The sequence below is a fragment of the Protomyctophum parallelum genome (genome assembly GCF_964188405.1).
Source record: "Protomyctophum parallelum genome assembly, chromosome: 1".
In the NCBI taxonomy this organism is placed as follows: domain Eukaryota; kingdom Metazoa; phylum Chordata; class Actinopteri; order Myctophiformes; family Myctophidae; genus Protomyctophum; species Protomyctophum parallelum.
This window is the reverse complement of record NC_139697.1, coordinates 7294097-7314141: the sequence shown is the minus strand read 5'-3', so window position 1 is coordinate 7314141 and position 20045 is coordinate 7294097. Positions and strand designations below refer to the sequence as shown.

Genomic DNA, 20045 nt, shown 5'->3' with positions numbered 1-20045 from the left:
GTGGCCTTATACCTGCCTCCCTTAACCTGCAGGGGTTATACCAACCACCTCCGTGCCACGGCCAGCATGCAGAGCAGCTCCCCCATTCTCATTCTCTCCCCCCTAGGAAGCCATGCAGGTAGAGATGAGTCTGAGGGACACGTTGTACTGTGTAATAACAGAGGGGGGGCGGGCGGGCGGGCGTGCAAGGCAACACGGAGATGGCAAAAGATGAAAGATTCAATGTGAGTGCATATGAGGGCGGGGGGGGGGGGGAAGACAATGTGATAGATTTGACAGGGACAGCGAGCGATTGAACACGGGGGAGAGATGAGAGATGGGGAAGAAAACAGAGGAAATAACTGGCAGTGCCTGTTTTTCAGCCTTCCCTAGGTAGGTGGAGAGAGAGAAATGTATTTTGATTGCCATTCATTCCACACCAGGCTGCAGAGCCAGAGAGAGAGAGAGAGAGAGACAGAGAGGACAGGCTGAAGTGAAGTGAAGGGAGTGGATGTGAAATTTTAATCACTTTATTTCCCCTTCTTTTCCAGTTTTGTAATTGCATTAGCCTCTCAATCAAAATCATAAGCACGCACGCACTGTGACCGCTTTGAAGTCAAAAGTGATCCAGTTGCAACGCTGCATGCCTGCCTGCTCTAACTCATTGTAACAGGAATACAATAGCGTGTGTACCGTATGCGTGTGTGTGTTTGTGTGTGTTTGTGCGCATGTGTCTGTGCATGTGCTGCGTATACCATTACATGCAGTCCTAACATAGATTAATCAATACAGGGCATGTTTTTTGTCCTGCTGGATTAGCGCTACAGAATACGTGACTATTTGGCCCTATCGTCTTTCCCCAACTACCTCACTGGGTCACAGGACACTGTACTTATACTGGGATGCTATGAATGTCTGGGTTAGTTCATACATTTCTGCATTTACCTCCAGACTGAAGCAAGACAGCTTTTTGTTTTTGTTTTCACTTGTTTTTTTTATTGAGAAGAAAGGGAAAAAAGACAAACATGGAAACAAGAAAAAAGAAGGCTGCATTTTTCAGATATTACAGATTAATATTTGAATTGCTCATACATTGACCATGGGCTGGAGGAAGAGATCCTTGTAGTCTGAGGCAAGACAATTTACAATTTAGGCATTTAGCAGACGCTCTTAATCCATAGCGATTTACATTAAGCAAGAACAGAAAAGCATGGGAATACATCACATAAAAACATTTATCATGAAACATGCGTAAGCTAAGAAAGTAACAGTGGAATATCTATATAATGAAACTATATATATATAAACTATACATATATACTACTATGCTATATACTACTATGCTATGACTACATACAATGCAATTATAGTGCTGTCTACATAACATGCTATATCTATAAGTCTGTATCAAATGCTATCTAAGTCTAGACGTCTTCTTAACTAGAAAATGGGTGAGATAGGTACTCTGTTGAACCCAGAAGGGATGTCGGGCTGTCCCACAGCGGATATATCCAATATAAATGTCAAGATTGGACAGATGGAACAGTACAAGCTCTTAAAACGCGACATGAATATGTGCACAATCAGAAGCAAATGACCACAATAATCCACTGATAAGAGCAGCCTACAAGTATGCACACAGATCATTTAACAGCCTATATTAACGCAATATTTGTCAAATCTCGTTGTTTATACCTCTGCCAATCCGAGAAATCTCAGGTTTGATTAATATGATTTAATCTGGAATTAAAAATCTTAATTATTATTATAATGTTTTTGTACTCTCATGGTAGAAACAGCCTACATCCGAATCCTCCGTGCACGTGGCCGCGCACGTGGTTATTAGTGTTTTTCTGCTCAAAATGGGACGAAGTACCATGTTTGGGAGTTCATAAAACATGAATCCGTGCTTGCGCTAAGAAAATCCACCGCTGGTGGTGGAACGTCATTTTCGTCATCACTTTCGAGCTCGAGTCATGGGAATGGCATAAATACTTATTTCTGTCAATATGGATTGTATCATACATATCGTAGTTTCTATAGATTATGATGATGTAGATAAACATTAATAGATAATATTCCCTCAATAGATTATGTCTTCAAGAGTGGTTGTTTTCTTTGTCTGCTTGCAGCCGGGGAACGTGAAGCTGTCCAAGCCAGTGGCCCTGTGGACCCAGCAGGACGTGTGCAAATGGCTGAAGAAACACTGTCCCAACCAGCACCAGATCTACAGCGACTCCTTCAAGCAGCACGACATCACAGGTACCACCAGCCAAGGCACCGACACTAGGATTCATTCCTTTACTCTATAGTGCCACCCAGAGGCCAACATTCACACTTGAACACACAAAGAAGAAACAAGGATGACGAGTCCTAACTGCCAGGTGCAGAAAGCTCTCGTTTATGAACATCTACAGTATAATCGGTGTGTGTGCCGCAGCCTCTGCCTCAGATCACGGCTTCACGTTGCAGCGTTCAGAGTATGCACCCAATATGGCTTCACGTTGCAGCGTTCAGAGTATGCACCCAATATGGCTTCACGTTGCAGCGTTCAGAGTATGCATCCAATATGGCTTCACGTTGCAGCGTTCAGAGTATTAATCCAATATGGCTTCACGTTGCAGCGTTCAGAGTATTAATCCAATATGGCTTCACGTTGCAGCGTTCAGAGTATGCATCCAATATGGCTTCACGTTGCAGCGTTCAGAGTATGCATCCAATATGGCTTCACGTTGCAGCGTTCAGAGTATTAATCCAATATGGCTTCACGTTGCAGCGTTCAGAGTATTAATCCAATATGGCTTCACGTTGCAGCGTTCAGAGTATTAATCCAATATGGCTTCACGTTGCAGCGTTCAGAGTATGCATCCAATATGGCTTCACGTTGCAGCGTTCAGAGTATGCATCCAATATGGCTTCACGTTGCAGCGTTCAGAGTATGCATCCAATATGGCTTCACGTTGCAGCGTTCAGAGTATGCATCCAATATGGCTTCACGTTGCAGCGTTCAGAGTATGCATCCAATATGGCTTCACGTTGCAGCGTTCAGAGTATGCATCCAATATGGCTTCACGTTGCAGCGTTCAGAGTATGCATCCAATATGGCTTCACGTTGCAGCGTTCAGAGTATGCATCCAATATGGCTTCACGTTGCAGCGTTCAGAGTATGCACCCAATATGGCTTCACGTTGCAGCGTTCAGAGTATGCATCCAATATGGCTTCACGTTGCAGCGTTCAGAGTATGCATCCAATATGGCTTCACGTTGCAGCGTTCAGAGTATGCACCCAATATGGCTTCACGTTGCAGCGTTCAGAGTATGCATCCAATATGGCTTCACGTTGCAGCGTTCAGAGTATGCATCCAATATGGCTTCACGTTGCAGCGTTCAGAGTATGGGTTTTATGCCGTTCAGACTATGGGTTTTATGGGTACGCCTCCCATTGGCTTAGAGGCAGCCTAGAGACGAGGCAGCCAATCGTGAAAAAGTGTCCACTACGGTCGCTACTAGAGGTAGTAGTGCATGTAGGCCAGGATGCTTTTCAAGCACCTGGCAAAAACAATCTACTGCCTGCGATACTTGTTGAGTAATTTCATGCTCCCTGGAGAATGGCCATATTGAGTGACCCCCATGACCTTTCCTTTAGTGCCACCATTTATTGGCATTTGGAGCCAAGGTTCTTCATCGGGTCAAAACTGGTTGAGTTTTGACCCGACGAGTCTAGGCTCCAAACGTCGTCGATACATTACGTTGGAGCAGATGAGTGTGCCGGTTTATTCTTTTTCTCCTTTCAAAATAAGGCATGCATACATATTCATAATGACATGGTTGCAGGACAACAGCAGCTCACATGTCAGGCCAACACAGATAATAACATCTATTATAATATTATCACCCACCAATTAAACATTCAGCTTTCAGTCAGTGTGTCCAGTGAGGCATATACTGTAGATACTGCCTGAATGCGTACTAGGGAGCAGGACTATAATGCAGCCATGGTCACAAGTCGCCCATGCACGTCATCAACATCCTAAAGCAACGCTGTCCATTTTTTTGCTCGGATCTATAGCTGTCATACAGCCGGCCCCTCCAGTCCGAGTGCCATAGCCTTCCCCCTCTGACTGAATACAGAAGAAGCCATAATTGTCATTTCATGCTCTCTGTGCAGCTGGAAGTCATTCATAGCAAAGCCAGGTGCTCTCTGCACCCGATGTGCTCCTCCGGCTGTCGTGCCCGCCCGCCTGGCCACAAAGCCTTCCCGTCTGTCCGTCTGTCCGTCGTCTGTCCCTCCATGCCTCCTGTCACCGTCACCGTTGACAACCGTTACCGCGTCAATCATCCCTCTTTAACGAGGCCATTCAAGGTCAGTCCTGGCACTGCTAACGACTCTCCAGCCACATAGCGAGGGGACGGCGGCTAATTGCCTCGCGTTCTACCGCTCAGGGCACGACGGAAGCCCATTAATATGTTTATTTGCTGCTTCCAACATCCTCATTGACTATGCTGGCCTGATGAATGGCTCAGCGGACGATGATGATCATTAAACCCCCCTCCCCCCATATATCTTCGTGATGTAATGCATATAATTGGATGAAGGACAAGGCAATGAAGGCATGTCAAGAACAGCAGCAGATGAGCCTGTGTCATCCTGTCATGCATTTGGCAAAACCTTCCCTCGTGAGGGATGTATGTAAGCAAAATGAATATGACTTGAAGAACACTTTAGTGTGCCTGATGAGCCTAATGTATTCTTCTGTAGTCTGTAAATAAATTAGGTGCTCTCTTATTAGCCTTTCAGTAATGGAAAAACAGCAGCCCAGCCTCCTAATGAAGAATTAACTTAATGACCTGTGTTTGTTATTAAGGTGTGGTGGTGTTACAAGGATAGTAATAGTGCAGAATGGGTTAACTAAACGTGCGCGCACGCCCTCGCGCAAAAACACACAGACACTGCAGCGCCAATTAGGAGATAATGACATGCAAAAAACATGCAAGTAATTCAGTTTGTCATCGCATCAAGCATTAATTAACAGAATGCAATTAAAACAGGCCAAGCCATACCAATTGGGCTCCCTCACTCTGCAATTTGCATCCCAATCAATCTTTGAAATATCATGCGGCTCTTACTCTTCCTCTCTAATAGAATAAACAAGGGAAACAAATGATGAATGGAATATTGTGGTGGAAAACAATCATGTGTACACAAACAAACATACAGAGTATGAATATTGAATACATTTATGAATGCACACGGGCATACATCAGTGAATATCTATTTATTCAATGTGCTTGTCATGCTCTAGATGGGACTCTCAGAAAGTGGAAAACTGTGTATGCAAAACTTGCGTGCAATCAACTGCGCGTGTGTGCGTGCGCATGTGTGCACGCCATTGCCGGTAGATAAGACTTGTGTTTTTGATTCACAGCTGTTGGTCTTCCCTGGGCCATAGGCCGTTCCTGTCCGTTCCATCCATAACAGAATACTCTCTTTCCTGCTACCACCAATAGCACTCCATTCTACTTTGTCTTGGCCACATCACAGTACTTTGAAGTAGTAGTGAATCAATAAGCAGTCTCTATTTCAGATCATAATTCAAACGGCCATCTTAATTGTCAGAGACTGCAGAGAGTACAAAGAGATGCACTCTTTGTACTACTGTACGACTGGGGGGCTGTACAGTACAGTACAGTACAGTACGTCAGCTTGATTTATAGCCGATCTACAGGCTCACAACGCGGCGTGATGCGACGCGTCGTTCGCTTGTAGATGATCTATTTTTGTCATGCGACACCGTTGTGTGACGAGGTATAAATGGGTCTTTAAACTTTGAATGGCCTCCAGTATGCAGCAGTCTCCTCTCTGCCCGCCCCCCCCCCCCCCCCCGCCCCCCTAACCTCCAGCCAGATAAATCAATGTTTCCTATCCTTTCCCACTAGCCTATACTGCCAAGATACACCCTCCCTCTCAGCCCACCCCGTCACTTTCCTCACCTCCTCAGTCCCCACGGAGAGACAGCCCAGAGCCTGACTTTAACACCAAGCTGTCATTAAAAATGCATTAAAGCATATTAAGGCGTAATTAGATATTAGTCCGTAATCCTGCACACTACAATTACAAAGGCAAAAACTCCTTTTGCACAGGAAGATTGCGGCAATGCAAATGAGTCGAGAACCCCAATTCACAATCACCTCAAGTGGAACCAGTGCAAAAAAAGGTGTGCTGGTATATACAGTATAATATAACAGAAACAAGAGGGGTTATGTGACAGTTGAATTATATTTTTCTGTCATGGAAGAAGAAATTGAATTAGAACATGGAAATTCAATCGACTCTCTGCAGGCATACAGAGATGAGAATTAGATGCAGCTGTAGCTACAAGCCTGTCAGCTAGCCAGCGAGCCAGTCTCTCAGCAACCAAGCCAAGTGATTCTGCCATTTGGCCAATTTGTTAAAAAAAAACAGGCAGGTCTCAGGATTATAGTGCAAATGAAAATGGCAACGACTGCCGGGGTGTGAATAGGGACCGGGTACACTCAGAACCCTCCATCCATTCTAGGAGACCACTCCTAAGGAATAAATGGAAAGCTCAGCCCCCATAATATCCCCGTTGATGTATGGTGTTATAAGGCCTTACTCTGAATAATTAATAGCCTGTAATATTAGCGGTTTAATGAAGGGCAGCCTGTATCCAGCAGTTCACAGTACGGCGGTTCAGACCTTTAAAGGTCTGTGCTAACCCACCTCCCCACATCCATCCACCCACCCCTCCCCCCACCGCCAGAGATCCATCATCTCTCCAGTAAGAAAATCACAGCAGCCTTGTGTAGCTCTGGACGTGTTCCTCTTTGTGGCCCTGGTCTCAAAAGGGTTAGCAAATGTATATTTGATGAGCCACGAAAAAAAAGAAAAAAGGATGAAAGGTGAAAAATGCCATTTTTAAACCAGCCCATGACACTGGGCGATAGGCCCCAAAACAGCACTTGAGAGATGGGACGAGGAGTCCCACAGGTGTTAACGCGGAGTGACCTCCATCAGGGCCGCATTGATGTGTCACCGAGGAGCGGACGGGCGCACCGTCAAAATGGTGGAAAGGGGAGGGGGGGTGGGGGGGTCACATGGCTGCAACCATTAGCTTGCAGGGCCATGAAACGACTCCGCCGGTGGCCATTGTTTTGTGCTTCTCCGGAAAAGGACACTTGAACAGCTCTCATTTGATGAGCTGTCTGGGGAGCCGTTGAGCTTCCAGACAGACGGGATGGAGCCATGGTTAGTATAAAGAGACTGATTTGTACTTTGTCCTACAGAGGACGGTGACGTGTCCCCCACCAAATATAGCTAGGCCGCGTCACAACGCAACGCAAGTTTGTAGATAAGCTATTTGGGCCACAGGGCACCATCACATGACATACACAGTATAACTTGAGCATAATGCTGTTAGGCAAGGTGATAGCTACTCTCTGGCATATTATATTTTGATTAGTTTATTATAATGGGATGTTTAGAATGCGTTTCCCTATGGATTATGGAAGCTACAGTATGTTGATTTATCCTAGATGGGAAATGCAGTATACATCAGTGCAGTTAAACAATTACAACAAACTGTCCAATCTTTGAATGGCCTCGACTCAACACTAGTTCTGAATTCTATAAGAATCCAATAATAAAATGTTATGATAATGTACAGTATATCCTCTTGTCAGAGGATAAAAGAGACACTTATTGTTTTGATGTGCATTTCAGTTAATTATTGATGGTCATCATAGTCTATAGAACCAACAATATTGACTATGCAATCAATAATAATTTGTATATTGTATCAATAAAAATGTATAGTTTGATCCCAGCACTTAACTCTATTTCTACCAGGTCCGTATACCGTATACGTACCCCGCCGCTAGGGGGCGTTGTTTGCTAGGTCCGTATATAGGACCCCAACGTATACTCTGTGTATAACCCATTCTGAACGGGAACCCATTTTGGTGTTAGCATCATGTTATGCTTTAGCTATTGAAAAATAGCAGATCTACAAGCTCATAGCGCGCCACCGAGTGGCGCGCTACGAGCTTGTAGGTCTGCTATTTTAGAAAAATCGAAGAACGACTGACATTTTTATAATCTGATCTCAGGTCAGAATGGGTTAATCAGACCAGTGTGTGTCCAGTGGAAACCGCGTATGAATCTGATCTCAGCTCAGAATGGGATAAAATGGTTGAGCCCCACGGCAGCTTTTAACATTGATCCGGTTGCTATGGCAACGCCCCGTCACCACCAGCTATGGGCTAAATGGTAAGTCCATTTACCTCGGTTACAAGCAGGATTTTCAAACCTCCATAAGTCGGAATTTTTGAGAGCTGTCCTTGGTTCTGCCATCCAAAGTTCGGATGTCATTTGTGACTTTGTACCGCATCGCTCCCGATGTTTCTGACGACGGGTAAACATAATGATAGCAAAGTGTGTGTGTTGAGTGTGTGGGGTGGGGGGGGCGGGCAAACCCCTTTTCTTAAAGTGGACGCAGATGGTGGCACAGCTTAACTTCATTCATGCTAATAGCTACTGTAGCAGCAGAGAAATAATTAAGTTATATTATGTTTAAAATGTTGCATACAAACTCACACATGTTTTTTTGGTTTTGTGACAAATCAGAGGATATGGAAGAATGGATTTCAATGCTGCAGCTGCAAAGTGGCAAATATGGAAAATATCCCAACAGGATGGAACATATTTTTTCTGCTTTAGTTCAATAGTGAACAGGAAAGTGTCTACATTTGTGGAAATCAGTAATGAAATATTATTCGTGTATACAGAGGCCAATGTCAGGACAGCAATAGCAATTTAACGGAATATGGGAAAAGGATGTATGAAGCATTGTAACATCAGTTACCTTACCTGCATTGTAAAATTGTAAAACACACACACACACACACACACACACACACACACACACACACACACACACACACACTTACTTTTTGTTATTGTTCATCATTACTCGTGTATCTCTTTACCCATACCTGTATCTGTGTTCCATGCCAGTGTGGTGCTCCTACAGTATGTGTCAACTGGCGCTTCCCCAGGATCAATAATGGGTCTGTCTAGCTATCTACACATTCCTCTGTGACCATATTAGACATACCCTACTAGTCCGAGCTCATGCAACACTGTGATTTGATCAGTCCAGTCACAGTTTAATTCAAGGTGATGTGAAGCACCTGTGACAGCTGGTTATCTGAAACTGTAGCCGTTCGTATAACGACCACAGTAAGCCGTGATTGACTGTATGGCGGGCTTACGGGCCGTGTAATCCCCACAGCGATTGCACACAGTGATCTCTGTAGCGGATCTCCATAATCCATAGTGATCTCCCAGTGCTGTTAGCGTCCCGCTGCGCTGTCCACAGGTTGTTAGTGGTGGCTAACCAGGAGAGGCACTGTATAATGATCAGATAGCTACAGTGGAGATAGATCAGTGCTAGTGAAATCAGCATGGGGGTATACTGCTGCTGAGAGGAGAGAAGCTTTGAGGCACCTTGGTGTGTGTGTGGGTGTCTCTCTCGCTCTCTCTCTCTCTCGCTGCTCCCACTTCTCTTTCCATATTCCTCACTGAGTCTGCCCTAGTCCCCCAGCTTGCTGTGGCCCGGCTCCATTGCTTAGGATAAACCTCTGTCGTGTTCTTAAACAAAGACTGCGATCAGGTCTCTTTGCAGGTTGCTGATCCAGTCTGGATCTAGAGCGGATATAGAGAGATATGTTCCATAGGTGCTGCTGAAAGCCTGGTGGTGACGCGAGGTTATCTTCAAGATAATAACTGGCCTTTTCTTCTTGCAGCCAGGAATAGCATTAGCATCTGATCACAGGAGCTCCGTGGCTGCACTTTGCTGGGTGGATAAGGTGGCTGATATTACATAATTAACCATTCACATTCTAGTTATAAATATTAAACTTGAATATCTAAGGAGTTTAAAATTTCACATCTGCTTAGATTTTTAGGGGTAGCTACATTCTCAGTATTTTTATTCGTAAAGTTATACTCTGATCCCTCCCTGGCCTTTTTTCTTTTGCTGTCGTCGGTGAATAGTTTTTTGATGGCGGCTCACGTGTAGAGCACGTGTCTTGCGTTATGGCTCAAAGATTTTTGCTTGGTTTGCTTTTGTGTAGCTTTTATGTTGAGCATCTCGCGTTGCTTCTGATTCTGTGCCAGAGTGACTGCGGTGCCGTGTTGGGAGTGTGTAGCTAACCAGATGCTGCTCGGTGAGACAACTGTCCCAGAGGACAGTACTGACAGACACACACAGCTGCCGCAGGAGTGCTGAAATCTGTGTGACCATCATGGAAGATTCACCTGAGGGAGGTGAATTCATATAGTGGCTGGAATACTAGTCTGTTCCTTCTATTCTCAGTTCACCCAGCACGCATGCCCAGAACATGTCACTTATGTGATACAGTGGAAAGGAGAGCCTAGGTTAATCTGCTGCCTTCGTAGTAATGTCCTCTATCGTAGCCATGGTCCTCACTGCTGGATTTAGAATGGCGTGTGCGGGCGTGCATCCGTGCTTGCGTGTGTGTTCAGTGCACACTTAACATTTTGCACTTTCACATCCAGTGTGTGTGTGTGTGTGTGTAGTGCGTGTGTGTGCATGTGCGCAATAGGTTCTCCCATTCATCAAAGCTGTGGTTGACTGTGCCAGACCATAGCTGTAGATTAATCTGCTCTCAGCCCAACACCGAGGGAGGCCTGCTGTCCCACCACTCATTAATCTAATTCCCTGGGACACACTGTGTGTGTGTGTGTATGTGTGTGTGTGTGTGTGTGTGTGTGTGTGTGTGTGTGTGTGTGCGCGTGTGCGCGCGTTCCCTCGCTCCTGTGAACCACCAAATTTATAGGTCTGCTCCACTCTGCAGTTGTTGATACATTAACAGTGCCACAGTGCAGCCTGACTCTTTGATGGAATTCAAGCTGTTGGATGATATGGCATCGAGAGAAACCGCCGGTAAAAATGGCAAACTGCAGTACAAGAAACGTGAAATGAAGGAAGCACACAGGAGTGTCTAAACAACTGACAGGTGGAGCACGTTTTCACACAAATTCCTCCGGCGAGGATATGGTGAATAAATAACTTTCCCTGGTTCTAGTTCAGAAGATGTGTTTCCTCGACTCACTAGCCTTGGAACGTCTCGGGATCCCCCAGGAGGAAGTCACTAATGTTGCTCTGGAGAGGGAAGTCTGAGCACTCTCGTGGGACTGTTGCCCCCGCGACCCGTATACGGATAGGTGATTGAAGATGGATGGATGGATGGTTAGTTCAGAAGAGTACACAGAAAAATCTTGAGTGCTACATGGACACCTGGCTGATGTTCCTCCTACAGTATGGTCTATACTGTAGGTGGAAAATCAGCCATAGTTCTGATATGAGGAGATCAATATTGTTTTAAAAACTATAATCTATAGCCAGATAACAATACCCAAATGCCTCCTCTCCTACTCCAGCATGACAGTGTTAGAAGAATGTTGTTGGGACTCGTGAAAACAATATTGTGCAACATCCTAAACGTAATATATTATAGTATGAGAAGAAATAATAATACAAAATATACAGTGAGAAACAAATGTAAGGCACATTAGCTTATCAATATGCAGCTGTTCCAGAAGTCTGGAGGTAATATGCATATGCATACATATCTAACTGTGCAGGTAATTTGTATGTACATATCTAACTGTGCAGGTAGAATAGAATAGTTATTTTGTTACTGTTGTCCTACGCTGTAGAGTGCATTGCGGGAATTTGGCAGAAGTGCAAATCTGTTTAGTGTTGTGATTAGTCGAAGAATATCGTACCCGGGGGAAATGCATCTGACGGATGTTCTGGCCCTGACCTGGGTTGATCCCTGGGTTGTGGTCCATAAATGTTTGGTGGTTATTGTGCCCTGTATTGTCTGTCTTGATGAAGGTCTAATCGACCGAAACATCGACCCAATAAAGAGCAACATTTTGGCAAGTGTCTGACAATGTGCGGAACCTTTTCTTTGTTTTTCAAAGATACCCTTTTTTTTATTTTTTATTTTTTTTGCGGCTTACGCCTTTTATTGATTTTTTGAAGGGACAGACAGTAGGCTGACAGGAAACGGGAGAGAGATGGGGGGATGACATGCAGTAAAGGCCGTGTCGGGTCCGGGAGTCGAACCCGCGGCACACTGCGACTGGATTACCAGTCCGGTGCCCAGACCGTTACGCTACGGCCTGGGCCAAAGATACCCTTTTTAATGGATGTTCCGGCCCAACACTTCCGGCTATGCACTCTCTGCCTTATAGGTTGTGACCAGGCTTTTCTCTTCGCAGATGAGTAAGGCCGAGTCTTGCTCTGTGGCCCGGGTCGGCCTAGCGGTCCGGACACCTAGGATGCTAATCCAGCCTGACAGCGTGTCGCGGGTTTAACTACCGATCCCGACGACCTTTGCTGCGTGTCACTCCCGATCTCTCTCTCCCCCATTTCCTGTCAACTTACTGTAAACTATCAAATAAAGGCAGAAAAAGCCCCCCAAAAAATATATCTCTAAAAAAGAAAAAAAAGTCTTGCTCAGGGACACGTATAGACACATTGCTGGCCTGGCCTGGAATCGTACCTGGGACAATCAGGGGGTCTGTCTCTCCAAACAGGCTCACTAACCATTCAGTAATGTGCATATACTGTACATATCTAACTGTGCAAGTAATGTGAATATGCATATATCCTAATATAAATGCACCACGTCTCTGTGTGTATACATATGTACGTGTGTACGTGATCCCTGCTTTGATTGGCCGAGCGACGCCACTAACGATATACAATCCCTGATTGGCCAAGGTGACCACCTAAATTTACAATCCCTGATTGGCCGAGCCAGTCACGACATACACAGTCGAAAACAGTACTTGCGCGCTCTGCTCGCACATGTAATAACGGGGTGGGGCATGCAATTCCAACTCCAATGTAACACCACCATGCTGGAGGACATGAGTATTGGGATCTGGCCTTGCGTTGTCTTCTATGTATTTCTCAGCTAAATGGAAAAGATATCATCAAACCTGTTGTTTCATGTCATTGAGTGTGCAGAATGAATGCTAGTCTGAAAGTGTACAATTGGACTTACAAAATGGAGAGATGAACACAGAGGATTCAACTGTGTAGTAATTAAGTTAAAGTACACCACTATCAGTTTCTGAAGTATTGACTTCCTTGTCTATCAATCTAGGTGAGTTTTCCTAGTCCAATTTATACTGTGAATTACGCTGGAGAAACTGGACAGAGACACAACTATTTGAGATTGCACCCTCTGTATCACCGGTTCAACCGACGCTTCTGAATTGTATTATCTGTGAAACGTTAAAACATTTAGACCTGAGGACGATTCTACTTCTAAATCCTGACAGTTTTCTGAAAAACAATTCTTTCCTACTGTATGTCAGTGGTTCTCAAACATTTTCATGTCAAGGACCCCCAAAATTATATGTAATTGGCTGCCAACCCCCATCTGAAAATATGTTGTTCCAGGGACCACCCCCAGAAGCAAAGTTTTGAGTTAAAAATGTTCACTCTGAAAGAATATACGCAATGGCTAAAGCATAACATAATGCTTAAAACACCAAAAGGGGTTCCTGCCCAGAATGGTGGACAGAGTGGAATGTCATCCATGAGTGAAACGCATGCAGTGTCCTAATGTTATGTGGATGTGTTTAGTATTCTGAAGGCGTTAAAAAAAGGGAAGGGAGAGAGAGGATGAAGGAGCGAGAGAGGAAGGTAAAAAGGTGATGAGGAGACATCGTAGGTGTTCATAGCTTGGTTAGCAGTGAGTCAAGCACACGGCTCTGTGGGAGCCCCTGCCTTGGAAAAGGCCATCGATGTGAGAAGTGAAACACTGGGTGAGAGGGTGGGAGTGGAATTCAAATCCAATCAATATTGTACAACCGAAATAGGCTAAAGTACATTAAATTATTTTCTCAAGTCAATTGGCCAAAGATAAGCGAGTGGAGGCGAGCGAGAAGGGGGCTTAGTTCCTATCATAGAGAGGAGATGAAATGATTACACGCACACACACACAGTATCAGAAGTAGCTTGCTTACAACTCAGTCATGATAGTGCCGGGAAGTAGGCAGTAGTAGCAGTATGTGTGGGAAGGTCTGCCTGTCTGCCTGTCTGTCTGTCTGTCTGTCTGTCTGTCTGTCTGTCTGTGTCTGTGCACGTTTGCGTGTGTATGGGGCTCCATTCGTGCCAGAACGAACTGCCAGGACTTAGTGTCACGTGATTTTCTGTCATGTCTGTTTCTATGTGAGTTGACCCACTGAATGAACTGACCCACGGAAGTGACAGTAACGCACTATAAGGTCCCAGCACACCATTAAGTGGTTGTTATATTTCTTCTGCTGCAACCAAGCAGCTAGTATACAGTAAGACACTCTGCTGGTCGGTCTGGCAGTCAGTCTGTCTGTTTTGGGGTGTCAGACAGTCTACCGCCCCAAAACGTTTAAGCACTGCCACAATACAAACCCGTGGATTGGAGCCCCTGAATAATACGCAACATAATAGACCTACATTTCTGAGATGTATCTCTTATAACCTTTTGTAAGTGAGCCATTGTCTGTCTGTGTATTGTATCTGTAGTACAGTATGTTGTGAATGATTGGTGCTAATGGGGATCCATAATAAAGTAAAGTAAAGTCAAATTTAAGCTGCAGGCTCCACTCCTGGCGGTGCCCTTCCGTCAATTCCTTTCAAGTTTCAGCTTTGCAGCCATACTCCCACCGGCACCCAAAGACTTTGGTTTCTGTTCGTCTGCACATAGACCGGCTGTGATTTGCATGATGCATGAGCTATTAACCGACTAGGAATATAAATGTAGTCAAAGTATCCGTGAATATTCTGTCACCAGCAGCAGTATGGAAAAATATTTAGAATCAATCTACATTGGATATAAATGACATCATATACCATCTAGAGTGTAGAGTCTACACCAAACGTTTATAGCAGTTTGCCTTTAAGGGACTCTCATATTTTACCATGTCCCCCCCCCCCCCGCGCCGCCATGCTGAATATGTCTACACTTCACTTCATTTTTGCATAATTTCTACCCCTCTCTTCTTCATCCACTTCTCCCCATTATCTCTTCACTGCTCTTATCTCCCAACCCCCCCCCACCACACACACACACACACACACCCATGTGTTCTTCTGCTTGTGTCCATGCTACACTGCTTTCTGTATTAATTATGGCTTTTGGAACTTTTTTGGAGCCAGTGACTCAGAACTGCAGTGGGGAGGGTGTGTAGGGGGAGAACGATGGAGAAGAACTGCAGTGGGGAGGGTGTGTAGAGGGAGAACGATGGAGAAGAACTGCAGTGGGGAGGGTGTGTAGGGGGAGAACGATGGAGAAGAACTGCAGTGGGGAGGGTGTGTAGAGGGAGAACGATGGAGAAGAACTGCAGTGGGGAGGGTGTGTAGAGGGAGAACGATGGAGAAGAACTGCAGTGGGGAGGGTGTGTAGGGGGAGAACGATGGAGAAGAACTGCAGTGGGGAGGGTGTGTAGGGGGAGAACGATGGAGAAGAACTGCAGTGGGGAGGGTGTGTAGAGGGAGAACGATGGAGAAGAACTGCAGTGGGGAGGGTGTAGGGGGAGAACGATGGAGAAGAACTGCAGTGGGGAGGGTGTGTAGGGGGAGAACGATGGAGAAGAACTGCAGTGGGGAGGGTGTGTAGGGGGAGAACGATGGAGAAGAACTGCAGTGGGGAGGGTGTGTAGAGGGAGAACGATGGAGAAGAACTGCAGTGGGGAGGGTGTGTAGAGGGAGAACGATGGAGAAGAACTGCAGTGGGGAGGGTGTGTAGGGGGAGAACGATGGAGAAGAACTGCAGTGGGGAGGGTGTGTAGGGGGAGAACGATGGAGAAGAACTGCATTGGGGAGGGTGTGTAGGGGGAGAACGATGGAGAAGAACTGCATTGGGGAGGGTGTGTAGGGGGAGAACGATGGAGAAGAACTGCAGTGGGGAGGGTGTGTAGGGGGAGAACGATGGAGAAGAACTGCAGTGGGGAGGGTGTGTAGGGGGAGAACGATGGAGAAGAACTGCATTGGGGAGGGTGTGTAGGGGGAGAACGATGGAGAAGAACTGCAGTGGGGAGGGTGTGTAGGGGGAGAACGATGGAGAAGAACTGCAGTGGGGAGGGTGTGTAGAGGGAGAACGATGGAGAAGAACTGCAGTGGGGAGGGTGTGTAGGGGGAGAACGATGGAGAAGAACTGCAGTGGGGAGGGTGTGTAGGGGGAGAACGATGGAGAAGAACTACAAAATATACAGTGAGAAACAAATGTAAGGCACATTAGCTTATCAATATGCAGCTGTTCCAGAAGTCTGGAGGTAATATGCATATGCATACATATCTAACTGTGCAGGTAATTTGTATGTACATATCTAACTGTGCAGGTAGAATAGAATAGTTATTTTGTTACTGTTGTCCTACGCTGTAGAGTGCATTGCGGGAATTTGGCAGAAGTGCAAATCTGTTTAGTGTTGTGATTAGTCGAAGAATATCGTACCCGGGGGAAATACATCTGACGGATGTTCTGGCCCTGACCTGGGTTGATCCCTGGGTTGTGGTCCATAAATGTTTGGTGGTTATTGTGCCCTGTATTGTCTGTCTTGATGAAGGTCTAATCGACCGAAACGTCGACCCAATAAAGAGCAACATTTTGGCAAGTGTCTGACAATGTGCGGAACCTTTTCTTTGTTTTTCAAAGATACCCTTTTTAATGGATGTTCCGGCCCAACACTTCCGGCTATGCACTCTGTGCCTTATAGGTTGTGACCAGGCTTTTCTCTTCGCAGATGAGTAAGGCCGAGTCTTGCTCTGTGGCCTAGCGGTCCGGACACCTAGGATGCTAATCCAGCCTCACAGCGTGTCGCGGGTTCAACTACCGATCCCCACGACCTTTGCTGCGTGTCACTCCCGATCTCTCTCTCCCCCATTTCCTGTCAACTTACTGTAAACTATCAAATAAAGGCAGAAAAAGCCCCACAAAAAATATATATCTAAAAAAAAAAAAAAAGTCTTGCTCAGGGACACGTATAGACACATTGCTGGCCTGGCCTGGAATGGTACCTGGGACAATCAGGGGCTCTGTCTCTCCAAACAGGCTCACTAACCATTCAGTAATGTGCATATACTGTACATATCTAACTGTGCAAGTAATGTGAATATGCATATATCCTAATATAAATGCACCACGTCTCTGTGTGTATACATACGTACGTGTGTACGTGATCCCTGCTTTGATTGGCCGAGCGACGCCACTAACGGTATACAATCCCTGATTGGCCAAGGTGACCACCTAAATTTACAATCCCTGATTGGCCGAGCCAGTCACGACATACACAGTCGAAAACAGTACTTGCGCGCTCTGCTCGCACATGTAATAACTGGGTGGGGCATGCAATTCCAACTCCAATGTAACACCACCATGCTGGAGGACATGAGTATTGGGATCTGGCCTTGCGTTGTCTTCTATGTATTTCTCAGCTAAATGGAAAAGATATCATCAAACCTGTTGTTTCATGTCATTGAGTGTGCAGAATGAATGCTAGTCTGAAAGTGTACAATTGGAGTTTACAAAATGGAGAGATGAACACAGAAGATTCAACTGTGTAGTAATTAAGTTAAAGTACACCACTATCAGTTTCAAGTATTGACTTCCTTGTCTATCAATCTAGGTGAGTTTTCCTAGTCCAATTTATACTGTGAATTACGCTGGAGAAACTGGACAGAGACACAACTATTTGAGATTGCACCCTCTGTATCACCGCTTCAACCGACACTTCTGAATTGTATTATCTGTGAACCGTTAAAACATTTAGACCTGAGGACGATTCCACTTCTAAATCCTGACAGTTTTCTGAAAAACAGTTTTTTCCTACTGTATGTCAGTGGTTCTCAAACATTTTCATGTCAAGGACCCCCAAAATTATATGTAATTGGCTGCCAACCCCCATCTGAAAATATGTTGTTCCAGGGACCACCCCCAGAAGCAAAGTTTTGAGTTAAAAATGTTCACTCTGAAAGAATATACGCAATAGCTAAAGCATAACATAATGCTTAAAACACCAAAAGGGGTTCCTGCCCAGAATGGTGGACAGAGTGGAACGCATGCAGTGTCCTAATGTTATGTGGATGTGTTTAGTATTCTGAAGGCGTTAAAAAAAGGGAAGGGAGAGAGAGGATGAAGGAGCGAGAGAGGAAGGTAAAAAGGTGATGAGGAGACATCGTAGGTGTTCATAGCTTGGTTAGCAGTGAGTCAAGCACACGGCTCTGTGGGAGCCCCTGCCTTGGAAAAGGCCATCGATGTGAGAAGTGAAACACTGGGTGAGAGGGTGGGAGTGGAATTCAAATCCAATCAATATTGTACAACCGAAATAGGCTAAAGTACATTAAATTATTTTCTCAAGTCAATTGGCCAAAGATAAGCGAGTGGAGGCGAGCGAGAAGGGGGCTTTGTTCCTATCATAGAGAGGAGATGAAATGATTACACGCACACACACACAGTATCAGAAGTAGCTTTCTTACAACTCAGTCATGATAGTGCCGGGAAGTAGGCAGTAGTAGCAGTATGTGTGGGAAGGTCTGCCTGTCTGTCTGCCTGTCTGTCTGTCTGTCTGTCTGTCTGCCTGTCTGTCTGTCTGTCTGTCTGTCTGTCTGCCTGCCTGTCTGTCTGTCTGTCTGTGTGTCTGTGCACGTTTGCGTGTGTATGGGGCTCCATCCGTGCCAGAACGAACTGCCAGGACTTAGTGTCAAGTGATTTTCTGTCATGTCTGTTTCTATGTGAGTTGACCCACTGAATGAACTGACCCACGGAAGTGACAGTAACGCACTATAAGGTCCCAGCACACCATTAAGTGGTTGTTATATTTCTTCTGCTGCAACCAAGCAGCTAGTATACAGTAAGACACTCTGCTGGTCGGTCTGGCAGTCAGTCTGTCTGTTTTGGGGTGTCAGACAGACAGTCTACCGCCCCAAAACGTTTAACCCATTCTGAACGGGCACCCATTTTGCTGTCGGCATCATGTTATGCTTAAGCTATTGAAAAATAGCAGATCTACAAGCTCATATCGCGCCACCGAGTGGCGCGATACGAGCTTGTAGGTCTGCTATTTTTGAAAAATCGAAGAGCGACTGACATTTTTAGAATCTGATCTCGGGTCAGAATGGGTTCATCAGACCAGTGTGAGTCCGGCGGAAACCTCGTATGAATCTGATCTCAGGTCAGAATGGGTTAAGCACTGCCACAATACAAACCTGTGGATTGGAGCCCCTGTATAATACACAACATAATAGACCTACATTTCTGAGATGTATCTCTTATAACCTTTTGTAAGTGAGCCATTGTCTGTCTGTGTATTGTATCTGTAGTACAGTATGTTGTGAATGATTGGTGCTAATGGGGATCCATAATAAAGTAAAGTAAAGTCAAATTTAAGCTGCAGGCTCCACTCCTGGCGGTGCCCTTCCGTCAATTCCGTCAAGTTTCAGCTTTGCAGCCATACTCCCACCGGCACCCAAAGACTTTGGTTTCTGTTCGTCTGCACATAGACCGGCTGTGATTTGCATGATGCATGAGCTATTAACCGACTAGGAATATAAATGTAGTCAAAGTATCCGTGAATATTCTGTCACCAGCAGCAGTATGGAAAAATATTTAGAATCAATCTACATTGGATATAAATGACATCATATACCATCTAGAGTGTAGAGTCTACACCAAACGTTTATAGCAGTTTGCCTTTAAGGGACTCTCATATTTTACCATGCCCCCCCCCGCGCCGCCATGCTGAATATGTCTACACTTCACTTCATTTTTGCATAATTTCTACCCCTCTCTTCTTCATCCACTTCTCCCCATTATCTCTTCACTGCTCTTATCTCCCAACCCCCCCCCCCCACACACACACACACACACACACACACACACACACACACACCCGTGTGTTCTTCTGCTTGTGTCCATGCTACACTGCTTTCTGTATTAATTATGGCTTTTGGAACTTTTTTGGA

General features: G+C 45.3%; 1 protein-coding gene across 1 annotated transcript in view; it reads left to right on the top strand.

Moving 5' to 3' along the window:
- Window positions 1–20045, top strand: part of samd12 (sterile alpha motif domain containing 12) — a 144631-nt gene that overhangs the window by 29920 nt on the left and 94666 nt on the right. The window contains exon 3 of the mRNA XM_083767479.1: window positions 2112–2241. Coding sequence (XP_083623605.1) covers window positions 2112–2241 — 130 coding nt within the window. The remainder of the gene's footprint in view (window positions 1–2111; window positions 2242–20045) is intronic.